General features: G+C 37.6%; 1 protein-coding gene across 1 annotated transcript; it reads right to left on the bottom strand.

The window, feature by feature from the left end:
• Nucleotides 1-9,313: 9,313 nt before the first annotated feature.
• Nucleotides 9,314-16,185, bottom strand: LOC114466377 (chromobox protein homolog 6-like). Its single transcript, XM_028451847.1, has 5 exons — nt 15,983-16,185; nt 14,640-14,683; nt 12,215-12,280; nt 11,894-11,961; nt 9,314-10,736 (listed from the first exon to the last, which is right to left on the bottom strand). Exons 1-5 carry the CDS (start codon nt 16,049-16,051, stop codon nt 9,844-9,846), a joined length of 1,140 nt encoding a protein of 379 aa, XP_028307648.1. The 5' UTR covers nt 16,052-16,185; the 3' UTR covers nt 9,314-9,843.
• Nucleotides 16,186-17,214: the final 1,029 nt, after the last annotated feature.

The raw sequence follows: 17,214 nt of genomic DNA, 5'->3' as shown, positions 1-17,214 counted from the left end.
TATGATTAAAAAAAAGAAATTAAAAGTGACAATAATGGTATTGGGTGGAAAAGTGGTGGAAAGGGTTTACAAGTGCTGAAAATGTCTTGAAAGTGGAAAATATGTGCAGAAAAAGCATTTACAGGTAAATGTGATGGAGAAGTGTCAGAACTGGGAGTAATGTAGTAAAAATGCATTAAAATAAGCAAAAATATGGCAAGAAAAAGTAATGAAAATAGGTTAATAATATGGAAAATTTGGTGTAGTTGCAAAAAAAAATGGTAAAAATAAGCAAAAATGGGCTCAAATTGTTTAAAAAAAAATCCTAGTGTCTTGAAAACATCTGGGGACCCCCTTCAAGCATCTCACAACCAAAAATGGGGTCCTGACACCAAGGTTGAGAACCCCTGCTCTAAGGAAATGGGAAACCAAATGTTGGATTATTCACACACTGATAGGAAACTAAAGTGGTTTCAGACCACAAAGGTTAGATTTACCTCATACTGGTGCTTGTAAATACAATTATACTGTGGAACTATATAATAATGAATATTAATAAACCTGAAGGGGGAAGTCTGGTGTTTTCACTGTACATAATAAGTTAAGTTAAAGCAGTTTGTTTCTAAAGGCTGAGTTTGGTCCATCCTCACTGAACAGACTGAGATAGGTGTGTTTAAAGAAGGATTTGTGACTAATGAAAGCCATCGATCCACTCAAAGCTGGTGTAAATATTCATTTCAGAGTAAAGCTTAAAGGATAAATACCTATAGAATGATCAGTCATGTAAAACCCTAGAGAAAGATTGTTCTGTGGAAGTATTTGGAACAAAAGTGGCTCATGTTCTCCACCCTGTGGTTCATTCTGTCCTTTACAACTGACTTTATAGAGTAATGGGATAAGACAGCTATTAGGGCTGATACACAATACTGGGCTCACGATAACAATACGAGATGATATATTTAGAAAATAATCATGCTTTTATATGACTTTAACTCTGTACTTAATTACTCTGGGTATGAGCTTTACAACTCAATATGAATATTAATAAAATAACCAATGACATAAATAAAACACATATTTGCCATTAAAAGGGGGAGCTTTATGAAAAAATCACTTCAGAATGGTTTAGCTACAGTGATATACGTTCATTTAGCCTCATTCAGAAGGATAAAGTTGTCAAAGTTTTTTCCTCCCTCCCTTGTTATTCCACATTTTGTAAAAAGTCAGCCCTAAACGGGCCAGTTGGATTTTTCTCACATTGTGACATCGTAACGTGTGAAACTCCTCCTCCTGACAATCCTGGCTCCTCCTACCCTACATAAGTGGGAGGAGAAGGAAGACTGTTAATGATTTACTGTTGCTGTGATAAACACACACGCTGAAGTAGCGCTAAAGTAGTGTGTGTTCACGCCAGTGGGCGTGCACTGTAGCTGTTCCCACTCAACATTCTTAAAGCCAAAATATGGCGCTTAGGGGCGCTTCCATTTTGCAAATTTAACGTCATTTGGAGCCGGAGTCTGCGCAGTATGGTCTGGCGGGAGGAGTCACGTAACACGCCCCGCCCATTTAGAATACTGCTGATGACTTACGCAGCCCAGCTATGCCAAGAACATAACTAAGTATCTTACCCACTGGAAAATTCTACCAATGACGTGTTCAGATCATAAAGGTTAGTACTAAACCACCATTTATTTACACTCTAATATCTAGTTAAATGGCGTCTCGACTTTCCTTTTCAACGTAACTGATATTCACAAAGAGAGCTACGCAAGATCCGCAGCTGTCAATCATTGTCACATATGACTTCAAATCCAGTTTTTTAACCTCAGATAACTTAAAGTTTACAGAAAAATGAGTGCTTGAACACAATGTATGGTGATAATAACTACTGATCACAGCAGAGTTTAGGTTTGGAAAAAAATTATGTGACAAGTATTTTAACTTTACAGTTTACCGACATCCCATCTGTAATCAATGAGGAGGCGGGTTTATGACTTATACTGCAGCCAGTCAGCAGGGAAGCTCTAAAAATAAAAGCTTCACTCCACCGGGGAGCTTGTCCATAGACTGTAAAAAGAATGAACGATGCACGCTCACTAGTAAGTGAGTTTTCCAATATATATATATATATATATATATATATATATATATATACACATACACAAGCATTTGTGTATGATACTACAATCTACATTGAAGCAATAAGTCTTTTAATCCATAAATCATTGACTCACTCAATGATATAATAAAATTATTACACTATTAGGGGAAAAATTATTTCGCCTATTTTTACGTTTTGGACTCAGCATCTTGTTACATTATTGACCAGTGATTAAATCTGGGTATTACTACTTTTTTTGATAACTAACAACCTGGGTCGTTGTTAACTTGTTATATTTAGGCCTTCAACGAGATATTAAAATTGGTTTGATAACCCGGAACATTTAAGTGTGATAAATATGAAAATCTTCTCAGGAATAATGAAGGAGGCAAATACAGAGCGGATGATGTTTAATAAAGGCTGAGTGATGACTCAGTGTTGGTTACGGTGCTGTGACACACTTTATTACATGTTCAGAGTAAAAATAATTCTTTTTATGTCACTGCTTTGATGCATCGCTGCTATTTATTCTCCTTTCATCAAAACCTTCTCAGATGTTTTTAAATAAAAGGCATCATTATTAGCATCCATTCCCGTAGCTGCATTGCATTGTGTGTGGCGTCCCCCAGGGGTCAGTGTTGAGACCTACATTATTTATCATCTATGATATTTGTTGTGTTTGCTGATGACACAAGCATTTTGGGTTCTGATGAGAATTTGCAGCAACTTTTAGACATTATTACTTCAGAAGGAAGTATAACAAACAAAAGGTTTGACAAAAACAAATTATCATTAAATTAGAGCAAAGCAAAATTCATTTCATTTGGAAACTGTAAAATATATACTCAAGTACAGATACAGATAGATAGTGTCAACATAGAAACTGTGAATTAAATTACATTTCTGTGTGATAATTGATGACAAAATTTGCTGGAAGTCTCATATGAAACCAGAGGTGAAAGTAATGGATTACAAATACTCACGTTACTGTAATTGAGTTGCTTTTATGGGTATTTGCACTTTTTTGAGTGTATTTCTAAATCAGTAATTTCACTCGTACTTGAGTACGTTTTAAAAGAAGTAATTTGTTACATTTCTACAGCCAACCGTTAATGAGTAGATTATTGTTTTTTGTGATCATTTTTTGTATTTCTGTTTCATGGTCTCAGCACATTAAACATAATCCATATGTTCTTCGTCGTGTCATTTCTGATCAACATCGAGTCACTTTCTATGCTTCAGGTTGAGGTTTCTACTTATGTTGTTACCCACATGGCACATTTAGCATGTTTTAGAGTTCATCAATGTAGCTATACTTACAGCCTCATCATTGGTGTTATCTTCTTTTAATAACAATTGGACATTTTGACAAACCTTTTATTTTATACAGATTCCTTTGTGGAGAATAAATGAAGTTGAAATTGTGGTAGATTCTGTCTCTTTACTTTGAGTACCATTTATATGAGCTGTACTTTTTACTTGTACATGAGTACAATTTTAATCAAGTAACAGTATTTATAGTTGAGTAGAATATATCAGGGTTAGGGTTACGATGCTGTGACACACTTTATTACATGTGCAGAGTAAAAATAATTCTATTTATTTCACTGCTTTGATGCATCGCTGCTCTTTGATCTCCTTTCTTCAAAACCTTCTGAGATCTTTTGAAATAAAAGGCATCATTATCAGCATTCAATGCGCTGCAATGAACTACGTTCCACAAAGAAAAAAACAAGTGAGCAGAGTGCATATAAGAGCTTTTAATGAAAAGCATTATACATGAAACACACAGAAAGCAACAACTGTAAAGGATACACATGCTGTACAGTCGGGGTTGGTGAAAACATGCTTTTACATTACAGACGACTTCCTTCTCCTCCACATTCCACCTGAATCACAGAATCCAACATCAGCACAGGTTAGAATGAAAAGGTTTTTTCCTTCTGTTCAAACCCAAAGTCAACGTTTCTCATTCAAATTAACCATATTGTGCATATTCAATAAAACATTATAAAGTACAGTACAATAAAAAAGAGTTGATCATCTTTGTTCAGACTATAAAACGAGGAGCTTTTTCTCAGCACTTCAGAATAATACATCACATACTGTATATAAAAGCCAAACAATGTCACTAAAGGGCTTAAAGAGGATCAGGTGGTGAAAATCAGAGTCCTATTTGGTTCAAGAACAACAGGCCACTAAGTTGAGTTGTGCTACCGACCGACAGAAAAGAGCAAAAAACACAAAGCAGCGCAGTTACTTTACACGTCTACGGAGCCAAACCACTGCATAAAAGGTCTCCAAGGTGTGGAAATGACAAAATACACACATCAAAATAGTTCTTTTACTCCTTCTTTTAGTTCCATAAAAATAAAGAGCAACACTCTGTCATATTTAAAAGAGATGCCAAAATAAAAGTAGAAGATAAATCCTTCTGCATTCAGAAACCTCCTCATTTTCTAACAATATTTAGTTTGTCTAAAGCAAAGAGTCACTCCCTCTCTTTGAAAAGCTCAAGCTAAACACTGCTGGGGGCGATCGATGACACTAAGGCAACACAAGCTGAATATTATTAAAAAAAAAGTCAAAGTCAGATACGTTTTTTTTTTTTAGAGAAGGTGAATCTGTGAAGAAGTTTTCCTTTGAAGTGATTCCGACTCACTTAAAGGTCAAGTAAACAATCGATTAGGGCCGAGCGTTCCAGGCTTTTGCTGTGAGTTGCTCACAGATTAATGAGCCCAGTAGTTTGTCCCAGTTAGGAGGTTGATGGATTTCACAGAGTGAGATCAAAGGCTGCGACTGAAAGGATGAGCACGCGAGGCGACAGTCGTCTGCCTCAAAACACGACCAATGACACACGAGGTTCACCAAAGCAGTGGTTCTCAACCTTTATCAGCCCGCAACCGCCAAAATAAAGGTCCCAGAGAGCGGGGACCCCCACTGTAGCTGAAGGTGGTTGAACACAGACATGAACATTGAAGAACAGTCATGTGGAGACAGGACCATCTATAAGGGGGATAAAGGGGAGACATTTTTGGGGTCCATCCATAAAGTCAGTAAAATGATGGTCCATTGTTCTATGAATCTGTGATAACCACATTATTTATTCATCTGAATAATATCCACTGTTATCCAGGAACGTTTATTATTATTATTATAGTCATCTAAAGATGGAATATGTGCACATGCGTGTGTTTATTTAGAATAAAATTTGCATTAATTCCTAATGCAAATTTATTTCTGAAAATTTTACTTTTGTTCTAAATTAAAGGGGAATTAAAGCACCCATGTAAACCATCCATGAAAAAGCCCTTTAACCTCCCACTTTTCTATAGCAACACATACTTTCTACGGGCACTGCACTAGTATTATTAAAAAAAAAAAAAAAAAAACTGTATTTACCACTTCTAACAAACACACAAAGGTGTTAAAACCAGAGAACCTTCACAGGACGGAGATGCATCACTGCTGGTTTCTACACAGTTGGACTGGGAAGTTCAACCATTAGCCTACGGATAGCAACATGCTACATAAATGCAACAGTAGCACAAACAACTGGAGCACGCCTACATATTGTTGCTAAAAAATAATCCAACTGCCAACATTATACGGAATAACATGGAAAACTGCTTAATATCCAAAACCAGTCAGACACAATGCAATAAATAGGTTAAATACTCCTATGACAAGAAAATCACCTCAACTAGGACACGATGTTGTAAATATTGTGTATACAATGATTAGCTCACACAACGCAGCGCTCTGATTGAATGTAACGGGACAGTTTAGAGTCACTGCTGAAAGGTTCGTAAGGAAACGGATGAAGAAGAAAAAATAATTTGGAAATATAATTCCGATTTAATCACATTTTTAATGAAAAAAAACAATTGAATTGCGCTAACACAGGGGTGTCCAAAATCATTTTAGTTCAGGGGCCCAAATACGAAGTAGTTTGTTCTTAATAAGGCCGCAGATTTTAGGCGGGAAACTGAGCAATTTTAACAATAATTTCCTTAATTTTGCACTTTATACGACATATAAATTATATATAAAGTATGTATTAAGGCGCCAACAATATTCAGGCAATAAGTGACAATTTTTTAATTTCATTGATTTTGTGACCTTTTCATTTGAGGAAGTTAAAAACCGCAATATTCTGTATGTTGAATTTTATTCATTGACTTTGTGTATTTGGAGGGGCTACAACTGAATTATTTGGTAATTAAACACTAATTTATGTTTTTAACATTCACCTGTGGGCCGAATTGGATGATCGAAAGGGCCAGATTTGGCCCCGGTGCCTTAAGTTTGACACATGTGCGCAAACATATGCATATGTTTTAGCTGGAAGTTGATTACACTTTATTTTAATAAAACATACTGGGGCACTTTGATAAATGTACGTGATTATTTTAAGATCTAACAGAATCAGAATCTGTTGTAAAAGCAAAGGTTTAACTTTTTTGAAAAATGTAATTTGACAGTTTGATAAACATACCACTTGTTTTTGATATTTGTTGATATACAGTTAATTCATTTACTCCAGGAGTGTCCAAATCATTTTAGTTCAGAAATACGGAGCAGTTTGATCTCAAGTAAGTGACAGATTTTATGCGGGAAAACGAGTAATTTCAAACATTATTGTTCCCTAGTTTACACTTCTACGTATACATAAAATACAAAATATGTAAGAAACCAACAAAATCCAAACAATAAGTGACAGATATCAGTCCCAACACGGTCTTCACTTTCCAATTTCTATTTCATTAAGGAAATATTACGTAATAATTTGATGAAAAATGTTACAATTTTGTAACGATTTTGAGTTTTTTTCAACAGTTTCAACTTTAAATACGACTGCAATCGTGATATAAGCACCAGGAGTTGTGAGTTTCATTTACACAATGATTCATGCTTTTTACTTTTTTACTTGTCTCGTCAGATTCATGGCAATGGACAGGCCTAGAGATTAACTTCCTACTCTGTGTGTGTGTGTGTGTGTGTGTGTGTGTGTGTGTGTGTGTGTGTGTGTGTGTGTGTGTGTGTGTTGTGTGTGTGTGTGGCAAAATAAGAAAGAGGATAAAAGGCCTTAAAAGGGTTTATCTTTGTACATCAGGGACAACAACCTGTGGCTGTTGCCCAACATGTTGCTCTGCCATTAACACTGATGATAGCAGCCGATAGCGTTATATAGTTTTAATCTAAAATATAAAGGGCCATTCCATGTCATTTCAACTCATTTTCAGGACATTCCACACTTTGGAATTTAAAAAAAACAATTTTCTGTTATTATTTAATAGTCACACTGTGTCGATTTATTTTTCTTTCATTTTCAGCTTCTAACTACATCATATAGGAAACTGAAATGTGGTATAGTAATATAGCTCCACCTATTCTCTCAGAATATACTAGTTGTGACTGTTGAAAATCCTTATATGAGGTCATTTTTGCTTGTCTCTGTCTTAAAACATTTATTAAAACATTATTGTACGAGTTATTTTCTTCCGCAACTCCTCCTATGGCTATTAAAGCAGCACTAATGACACGTACGTCATCTCATAGGGACGATGTCAACGATGTGCAGTCGACCTTTTTTGGAGCCAAAGGTCAAAGTCAAAGTCACGCGAAGTGTCAAAAACCGAAATTTTCCATATCTCAAAGGCTCATCTCAAGTGGAGTATTTTTATTTCAATCGTTCGAAACTGTACGACCTACCAGTAAAAAGATCGGTAGGGGTCAAAGTTCATGACATCACACAAAAAAAAAAAAACAATATTTTTTTCCCTATAACTTAGCCACAAATTGCGATACAGTGCTCAGACTGGTACCATTGAACAACATTTCCTTTACCAAAGTTGGGGTCCAAAAAAAAAAAAAGAATGTTGCATAAAGAAAAATTGTTTTATATCCCAACAAAAAGTAAGTTTTTCTGGATTTCAAGAGATAAGGGTTGGGGTTGATTACATTTTAAAATTACAATTAAGTTTTCAATTATCCATGTTCAATTACAACTCAATTACAATTACAATGACCAGCCTTCTTTCCACTTACGGTACAATTAAAATTACAATTGTCATTCTCCCCTGAAAGTCTATTACAATTACGTAATTACAAAGTTCAATTACAATAATCACAATTACTGAGCCTTTAATAAATAATTTAATAAAAGTGAACCTTCCTCTTCTGTTAGCATCTCTATAATTACTGGTCTTAAATCAGCTTTAAAATACACTAAAAACAAATATCTACCATCGAATTTCTTATCTATTGATTACCTTGTTAGGAATCATAATCAATGAAAATATAGGTTTTAATATTCCTGGTGTGGGCGTCTGAGCCTTTTTGTGTCAGTACAGCCTCAAATTTATATTATTTTAAAATATACTAATAATTATTACCTACATGTGTGTAGAACTGTACATGGAATTGTAACATGGTTCTACAGTTTCGCGTTAAATTATAATTAACAATTTTTATAGAATTTTCATGGCAATTACAATTACAAAGTCAATTATCTGAGCTCAATTACAATTTAATTAAGATTACGACAGCAAACAGATTTTCAAAACTACAATTACAAATATAATTACACAATAATTGTAATTAATTATCAAATACGCGATTACAATTATAATTGACCCCAAGCCTGCAAGAGACTGTCACCAACAACTAGTGATGCAAATTTTCAGCCGAAAATGGTCCAAAAGTGCATTTTTGGTTTTTGGCCGAAAGAATTTTCACACCAAAACAGGATGTTGTAAAAACGCGAGCAAACACTGTGGTTAACGCGCGCTTGTCTGGAAACGGGCCAACGTGGACTCACGGAGTACATGCTGTATTTCAATACATCTGAGCAATAAATCATCTTCTGATGCAAACGCTCTGTGAATTAAATGCAATTTGTGTTTTAACTAGAAAACGTATTTAATTAGACTCTCTTCCAGCAGCTCAGTCGGTTACGTAACATATCTGTACAATATTATTTCATGTATGAGTGGTTGTTTCGGTTTTAGGCTGGTAACATTAATTTCGGTGCATCCCTACAATGCATATCTGTGACTAATTATTAGTGATGTGAATAGTCTATGTTCATAGCTCTAAGCTGATCACATTACAGGGAGCTGAGACATAAGTAGTTTATTGAACATGTTCCAGACCCAAACACACACTGACTTTATGACTATTCAGAGGAGCTGACATGTCCACCAGATAGGATGTATAGCACATCTTTATATATTCTGAGAAAGTAGGTGGAGCTTATTACTATACCATATTTACCTTTCTATGTGATGGAGTTCCTGATATGTTGGAAGATGAAAACGGAAGAAAAATAAATAAGTGCGCAAATCAACAAATACTCCCCCTCAATTAATTGTTCATATCTCAAAAAGAATGAATCCAATTAAACTAAAAACTTACAGCGTGACTATTGAATAATTATTACACAATTGGTTAAAACTACATGTTGAAATGACATGAAATAACCCATGTATTTTTCTTTCATGTGAACAAATTAGCTTCAAATCGTCCGTGCAGAGCAGCGAGCGGAGGATTTTAGTTTCAGGCGTTACTGCAGAGATGGAGCTCAGAGTCAGTGCCGTGTGTGCACGAGGACATAAAGAGGCAAACGGCTTCAAACGCACACATTTCACTGGAGTCGTGTAAAAATAGAAGCTCTTCCTTTGCTTTTCATCAAGTATGACGACCATTAAAAACAAACACGGGTCCACATTTCAGAGGTGGGAGGAGTCACAGACCACTTCCTATGGCTTGGCCACCGACGCGTCATCGGGGGCGGAGCCGTGGTCGGGGCTGGCAGAGGGCGAGGCGGGGCCTGAGGCGGGGGCCGGGGAGGGGAACTCTTTGATGGTAACGGTGAGCAGGTTAGTAGTCACGTCTGTCACCACCACGTCTTTGCAGCTCGGCGCCCTCTGGGGGTGCCAGTCGGGGTCGCCCTCTGCGGGCACGCGCTGGGCTCCAGCGGGGGGCGCAGTTTGCTCCTCGGACGGAGCAGGGGGGGGTGTGGAAGGTGGCGGCACATCCTTTCCACCCTCCTCGGAGCGATCTGAGCGGTCCTGGTCCTGGGTCGCAGGAGGAGCACGTGAAGCTGTGGCATTAGCGTGAGACGGCAGCGCACCCCCCCCACACTGCAGCCCAAAAGGCTTCCCGTACATGGGGAACCCCAACATCTTCAGAGGCGGTTGGAACGGCCTATAAGGAGCCTCTCCTTTCTTCCCGATGATGCGGTTGCGTGACGGGATATTGTGGCGTCCTGATTGGACGTTCCTGCTCCTGGAGGCGGAGCCGCCGCCACGACCTGACTTCTCGATGACTTTCAGGTTAAGGATGATGCGACTCCTTTTCACCTCCCGAGGTTTGACCCTGCGGTTGACGATGCGCACAGTTTCGGAGAATGGCGAGACGTGCATGCGGGAGGGGAACCCCCCGGGGTTGGAGAACGAGGACGCCGTGGGGTCGCAGCGAGGCAGAGGGCGGCGAGACATGCGGTGGCAACGATGAATGTCCTTCTTCAGTTTGTGAGTAGCTGCCAAAGAATTGAGCTTCGGTAAAAGTCCAACGGGGCTGGAGGAAGAGGATGTGGAGGGGAAATGATGAGGCACGGCCGAGGAAGAGGAGGCAGTGGGTTGGCTGGAGGAGGAGGAAGAGGAGGAAGAGGAGGAAGAGGAGCGGGGACGTCTTCAGACGACTGTTGAGAGCACGACCACTGCTGCTGCTCTCCTCCTTTCTGTTGTGTGAAGATAAAACATTAAAACTTTAAACATTACAACAGTTTGAACTGCTTCATTCTCTCTTTAACCCTCAGGGCCCCTTTGGGGACCAAACATTTACCTTCTGGTACCTTCTAGTGTTTTAAACTCTCAATACCTCATTCAGTTTAAAGACTCATTGGATAAACTTTGTTGTTTTTATGACAAAAAGAGCATAAAAACTTTTTTTTTTAAATACAGAAATATAATGAAAACTTCAAATCTATGGTTAGGTCTGGAGTTGTTAAAAAGTTTTAGTACCTAAGCTCAAAGAGTGTAAATAAGGTTTACCGAGGGTTAAACACGACACTTTAGTATGGCTGAACGATTCATTGCATTTGTGATAGTATCGCAATTTGATAAAACGACATTTCTTGACTGATATAGAAAAAAAAAAAAAACCAGCGCACGTGGGAGATGCGTCGTTTTTTTTTCCGTCACTCGGAACCGAAACCCCACTCTGCACCGCTGATCGCGGCTGATCGCCCTGGTCGATGCCGCCCCGGGTATTTATTCTGAACAGTAAACCTCTTTAATTTATTATCAAATACAGTATGTGATTTGGATAACATTATTACACATTTCTTAACTTGTAAGGATTATTGCTGTTATTTATTCTATTATTTTATGGATTTGATTTAGGTAAATTAATTCTGTAATTGGTTTTAACCTCATTACCTCCAAAACCTGCAGGTAGGTTAGCTCCAGCTTTTTAAAGTTACTTATTTACTCTCTTTGTTTACAATTACTACTTTGTTCAAGACAACTTACACTTTATGTTTGAGATATTGAATTTATTCAGCCAGAAGCACATAAATATAAAACTAATAACAGTAGCTAAGTCGACTCTTTTAACCCTATTTGCAGTTTCGTATGATTTGGCAAAGTTTAAAGTAACAAAATAAGGAGATAAGATTAAAACAAAGCAAAACAGAAAAGTATATCATGTTTTAGAAGTATTTTACTCAGAGTAATAGACAAAGTGTGTGAGAGTGATTGGATCAAAGATTCTTTTAGATGATGTAAAGGAGTATTCATTAGGATACCTTCATTAGCATCTTCTTAGGTTTTGGCCCACGTTTCTTTGGCCCATGAAGCTCCCGTTCTCGCTCCCTGTTACAAACAGATCAAACAGTGCAAGAGTGACATCAGACTAAAAAAAGAAGAGATGCTATGAGCAAATCATGAGGGAAAACAGAGTCGTGTGTGTGTGTGTGTGTGAAGTCTGCAGTGCTAGCTCTCTTGTGTTTTTGTCTTTTTGTGCAACGTGTCTGTTTATGTATTTGCTATTTTCAGCAGGAATCAAAGTCACCGTCTAATGCCACAAACATATGCTGGAAAAAGTAGAACAAGCAGATTTACTCACTTTTGCTCAAACCCCAGGATTAGCCTGTCATCAAGAATATTCTCCTCCGGCTCCCACGTGCTGTGCCTGCACACAAAGGTTACACTTTATTACAAACAATCCACTTTATAGATCAACTCTAACATTACAGACACTCAAAGATCACTTTTACTAAAGCTAACTGACACAGAACAGTAAATATGCAGTAAGAAAAAAAATCAGTGTAGCGATATATCGCAATATTTCACTGTGCGATTATCGTATCAAACCAAAAAATGTCCAAATTGTTCTGTTTTTACAAAAAACCCCATTTAATGTTGCTAACATCTGCATAGCACGTAAACGCCCTGTCATTAGGTGTCAGTGAACGCACCATCAGACATTGTTAAACTACCTCACTCATCACTCTGCATTTTAGCAAGAAGTTAATCACACTTATTTTCATAAACATACTGAACACTTCTATAGATGCAAGTGGTTAGATTATTTACATTTGTTTATTTACTCTATGTAAATATGTATACGGGAGTTGTTAGTTAAGTAGTGGATAAGGGGTAGGTGAAATGAGCTTATGCTTCATCTTACTCCTTTTCTGACATGTTGGGTCTTATTAATATTGTTGATTTGTTGTTTGTTTTTCAGTTTACTTTATTGTGCTACTCACACAAGTTCGAAATAGATTGAGAATTTAAAGAATTAAGGTGGGAAGAGCGTATAATAAGTATAAGTACAAAAAAGTTTTAAACTGCTGTAAGTCCATTAGATCGATCAATCAATTTATATTCCTACGATCCAACTGCCATCGATCTGTGCTCGGTAAGTTGGCCTTCCTGATGACATTATCAATCTTAAAATCCTTTTAAAAGGTTGCATCAAAAAAAGGAAATCGGATTTAAACATATACAGTATGTGCCCCTTTGTGGTTTGATGACAGTTAACCATGTACTTTTTACTTGGTTTCTTCCTTTTATGAAGGCGTTAGCATTAGCTCTTAGCCCAGTCTTGTGTGAAGGTTGGATAGCTTAAGCCTGGTACATGCTTCTGTGTCAGGACCTACGCGTCAACGTGATGCAGAGGTTGGCCAACTGTACTTCTGCGTCGAGGGAACGCAATCGCTCTAAAGATTGGCCGCCATGTTGCTAGAGGGTTGTGGCTAATGTCTGTGTGTGTGATTACACAGCATTAAAAAGCCCTTATTTTTCTTCCACGCACAGAAAACAATTGTTTTATGTTTTTTAAGCATCTTAAAATGTAATTTATTTCTGGATTATTACTGTTTTTGTGGACATAACCATGAAAGCAACTGTTTTAAAATGTGCCTTTATTTTCAATAAAAACATATGCAACACATACACAAAATATAAAAGTGTATCGAACGCACTGTCAATTGTCATGTCGGGCGTGAGGGGGCCTCGACCTAGGCAGAGAGGGAGCAGCCAGGTACCTGGTCCACGCCCCCGGGAAAGCGGGACAGCAGTGTAAAACTCGACGAGGCAATAGTAGTGATAATAACAGTACACACACACCTTTCATCTGTGATTGACTCCGTTTGGCAAAGCTTCATGTGCTGCAGCCATGAAAGAAATAATAAAACTCTGGCCACTTTTAGTCCGTCTCGGTTCTCTCTGTGACTCAGTCCACTACAGAACAACTCTCGCATCGCTCCGAAAAAAGTTGAAAACATGGCGGCTGTGACTGGAAAAGGCAGCAACCGGGGCTGGAGTTTGGAGCGGACCAATCACAGCGCTTACATTCTGCGTCGCCTCGATGTGTAGTCAGGATTTTTGGGAGGCGTAAGTCAGGTTACGGCGTAGGGGGTCTACGTCTACGTCGGTTACGTGTGACGTCTATTTGACGCAGAACCATATATCAGCTTAGCTTAGTTAGCTTTATTCCATGTTTCCAGCTCATAATCATTGCTGCAGGTTCATCTCTGTCACACGTGTTTGTGGAACTTTAGATGTATCCGGTGGAGGAACTTGACCTGGTTCACTTTGTTGGGTGTCTGGTCTTAACCAAAGTGGTCTATGATGTATCAGAATCAGAATCAGATATGTTTTATGCCATGTACAGTTTTAAGGACAGTACAAGGAATTTGTCTTGGTAGTTGGTGCACAAAAACAAACAGCAAAAAAATAAAAAAACAAAGACAACCCAACAACAATAATAATAATAATAATAATAATAATAATAATAATAATAATATAATAATAATAATGATAAATATAAAGGATGAGGGAGTAACGGTAGGTATGCTATGACGTGACCAGCACTCCAAAACCTTTTGCGGAGCGGAGAATAATAAGCTGTTACTGTAAACTTGAGGGCAATTTTGGTCCGTGGAACAAGGTTTTTGGGGCATTCTTGGCTAAATTGTGGGCGAAATGTCCAGAAACACAAGATACCCATTAAATCACCCGTTATTATTATTTTGAGTCATACTTACTTCATTGCCCATCCTTTCCATTTCACCAGGTATTCAAGTCTTCCCTGTAAAGTCACAGATGGTGGATTACAAATACATCCCATAACAAACAGGAAGATTATCATCAACGCTTTCCTTGTTTTCGCAAACAATATTCTAAACGCCACTCGTGTTTTTTCGTAGAAACATTAAACTGTAATTAAGATGAAGTTTTGTCTTGTTTATTATGCAGTGAACTTTAGCTGAAGTGCTTTGGCTTAGCATGTCTGATGGCAGTGCAGATGATAAAAATAAAAGCATCTTTTGAGATTCATTACAAAATAAAAGGTTTCTGGTTTCAGTTTTCCTCCACCAGATACGTTTATTCAAAAATCACCAAGTCCACAACTATATAATATTAAATTTATTTTTGTTCTTACTCTCTGCTCTAATTATACTGTATATACTGTGTTGCTGCAAACGTGAATTCCCCTCTGGGGATTAATGAAGGTGTATTCTATTTTAATCTAATCTAATCTATAATCACTTTTGAAAGCAGCTGCACACAGACCTCATCTTAACGCAGACGTGAGCAACTGGTGGGCTGGGGGCCACATAAGGCCTAGGCCTGACCACCAAAATAAATACACAAAACGACAGCAAAAAACATCAATGTTCTTCAAAACTCAGAAGATTATTATACAAATAAGTTAAGACTGCAGAATATACACAAATCGACAGAAAATTACACAAAAAACAGAAAAACAAATAAAATAAGAGCAAAGATACACAAAACGACAACAAATGACAAAAGGACAGCAAAATACACAACAGTGCAGTACAAATCCACACATTTTCTTCAAAAACCCAGAATATTATCATCATACAAAAATGTTCAAAAATAAAAACACAGAACAGCAACAACAAAAAAACACAATCTAGTAAAATGAATTACACAACATGATAACACTAATTCACACTCTTGTTGTTTCCTGTATTAATGCTAAGATTTGTCTTCATTCTAAATGTTGACATGGATGTTGATAATGTGACCCTCTGATCAGATATAATCACAGTTTTGTGGCCCTGCTGTGATAAAGTTGTCCATCACTGTTCTAAACTATAACAGTGTAGCTTTAGCCACCGTTAGCTCACTCCTCCGTTATAAAAACCGCTCACAGTGGCTCAGCCGCCCTGTTTTAGTCCCTTTGTGTCGGTATTTTATTACCCTGCTGCCACTATGTGAACCCCAGTCCAGACTGTTAGCTAGCAGCTAGCTACAGGGCCTCCACACCGGGTCCGGGGCCTCCACTGGAGCGCTGGCCGAGGCCAAGCCCCGCTGCACGGGTGGAACAGCGCGGTGAAGGCGGGCGGATGGAGCTCACCTTCCGGACGCGACGCTTCAGGATGGCTTCAGCGGCAAAAATGCGATCACCCGCCGCTGACAGCTCCATGTTTGACGGCCGAGCTCCGCTACCTGCGTCCCTGATGATGATGGTGTGTGTGTGTGTACTGCTCTGTGGTGGTGGTGGTCAGCAGCAGCAGCAGCCACACACACTTTCAAACACACTCTCCCCGCTGCGCTCACACAGCGATACTCAGTGTTGCCAGATAAGGCTGATTATCCGGCACTTCACAAAGCCAACAAACTAGGATTGTGCGTTACAATGAAGCTGGGCGATATATCGAGATCATTGTTGGTGTCAATTATAAATGTAATCATGCAATTGATAATTAATTACAATTAAATAATGAATATTTTAATTGTAATTAAAAGAAAATGCTAGTTTGCATTGCCATGAATCTGATGATTCGATTCACAATTTGCATGTCACAATACAATATATCCCGATATATCTCAATAATAAACAATACGATATAGATAACGATATATCACAATATCAATAATTACATATTTCTCCTTTACAAGTACAAAATGATTTTTATTTAAATGTTCACCTGCACTACTCATCAATGCACTACTGCACTATTATCTTATTATTATTATTGTATTTTTATTTTATTTCTTTATTATTATTATTATTATTATTATTATTATGTATTATTATTATTATTATTATTATTATTATTATCTTGTTATTTTATTTAGTTTGCACATATTAGTCTAACTACTCTTATATTTATGTTTATACTTCATTTTTTATTTATTTTCTTTATTCTAGTTGATTTTATTATTAATAATACACTATCTGAGAGAGCACAGGTCACCAAGACAATTCCTCGTGTGTATTCATACACGCTTGGTCAATAAAGTTGATTCTGATTCTGATTCTGATTCTGATATGAAATACAACCAAAGAGAAAGTGTTTAGGAATGTTTTTATACATATATTGATATAATTTTTTAGACTTTATACATATAATAAGTACTTCTATGCACCAAAATATTTGTTTACCAATTAAATCATGGATAAGTTAGTTCAACTCTTAAATATTGGATTTTCCTGTTCGCTGGATTTTAAATCTCCCCCAAACCGACGGGGTTTAACACAATCTGGCAACACAACAACAGCCAAAGCCGCGGCTGCTGCGTCTCCTCCAGCTGCGGTCACGTGACGTTTGTCACCTTAGTAACCACACGACCTGAAATTAATAT

Source organism: Gouania willdenowi, chromosome 1 (assembly GCF_900634775.1).
Source record: "Gouania willdenowi chromosome 1, fGouWil2.1, whole genome shotgun sequence".
NCBI classification, from domain to species: Eukaryota; Metazoa; Chordata; class Actinopteri; order Blenniiformes; family Gobiesocidae; genus Gouania; species Gouania willdenowi.
This window is presented reverse-complemented; position numbering and strand designations above follow the sequence as displayed.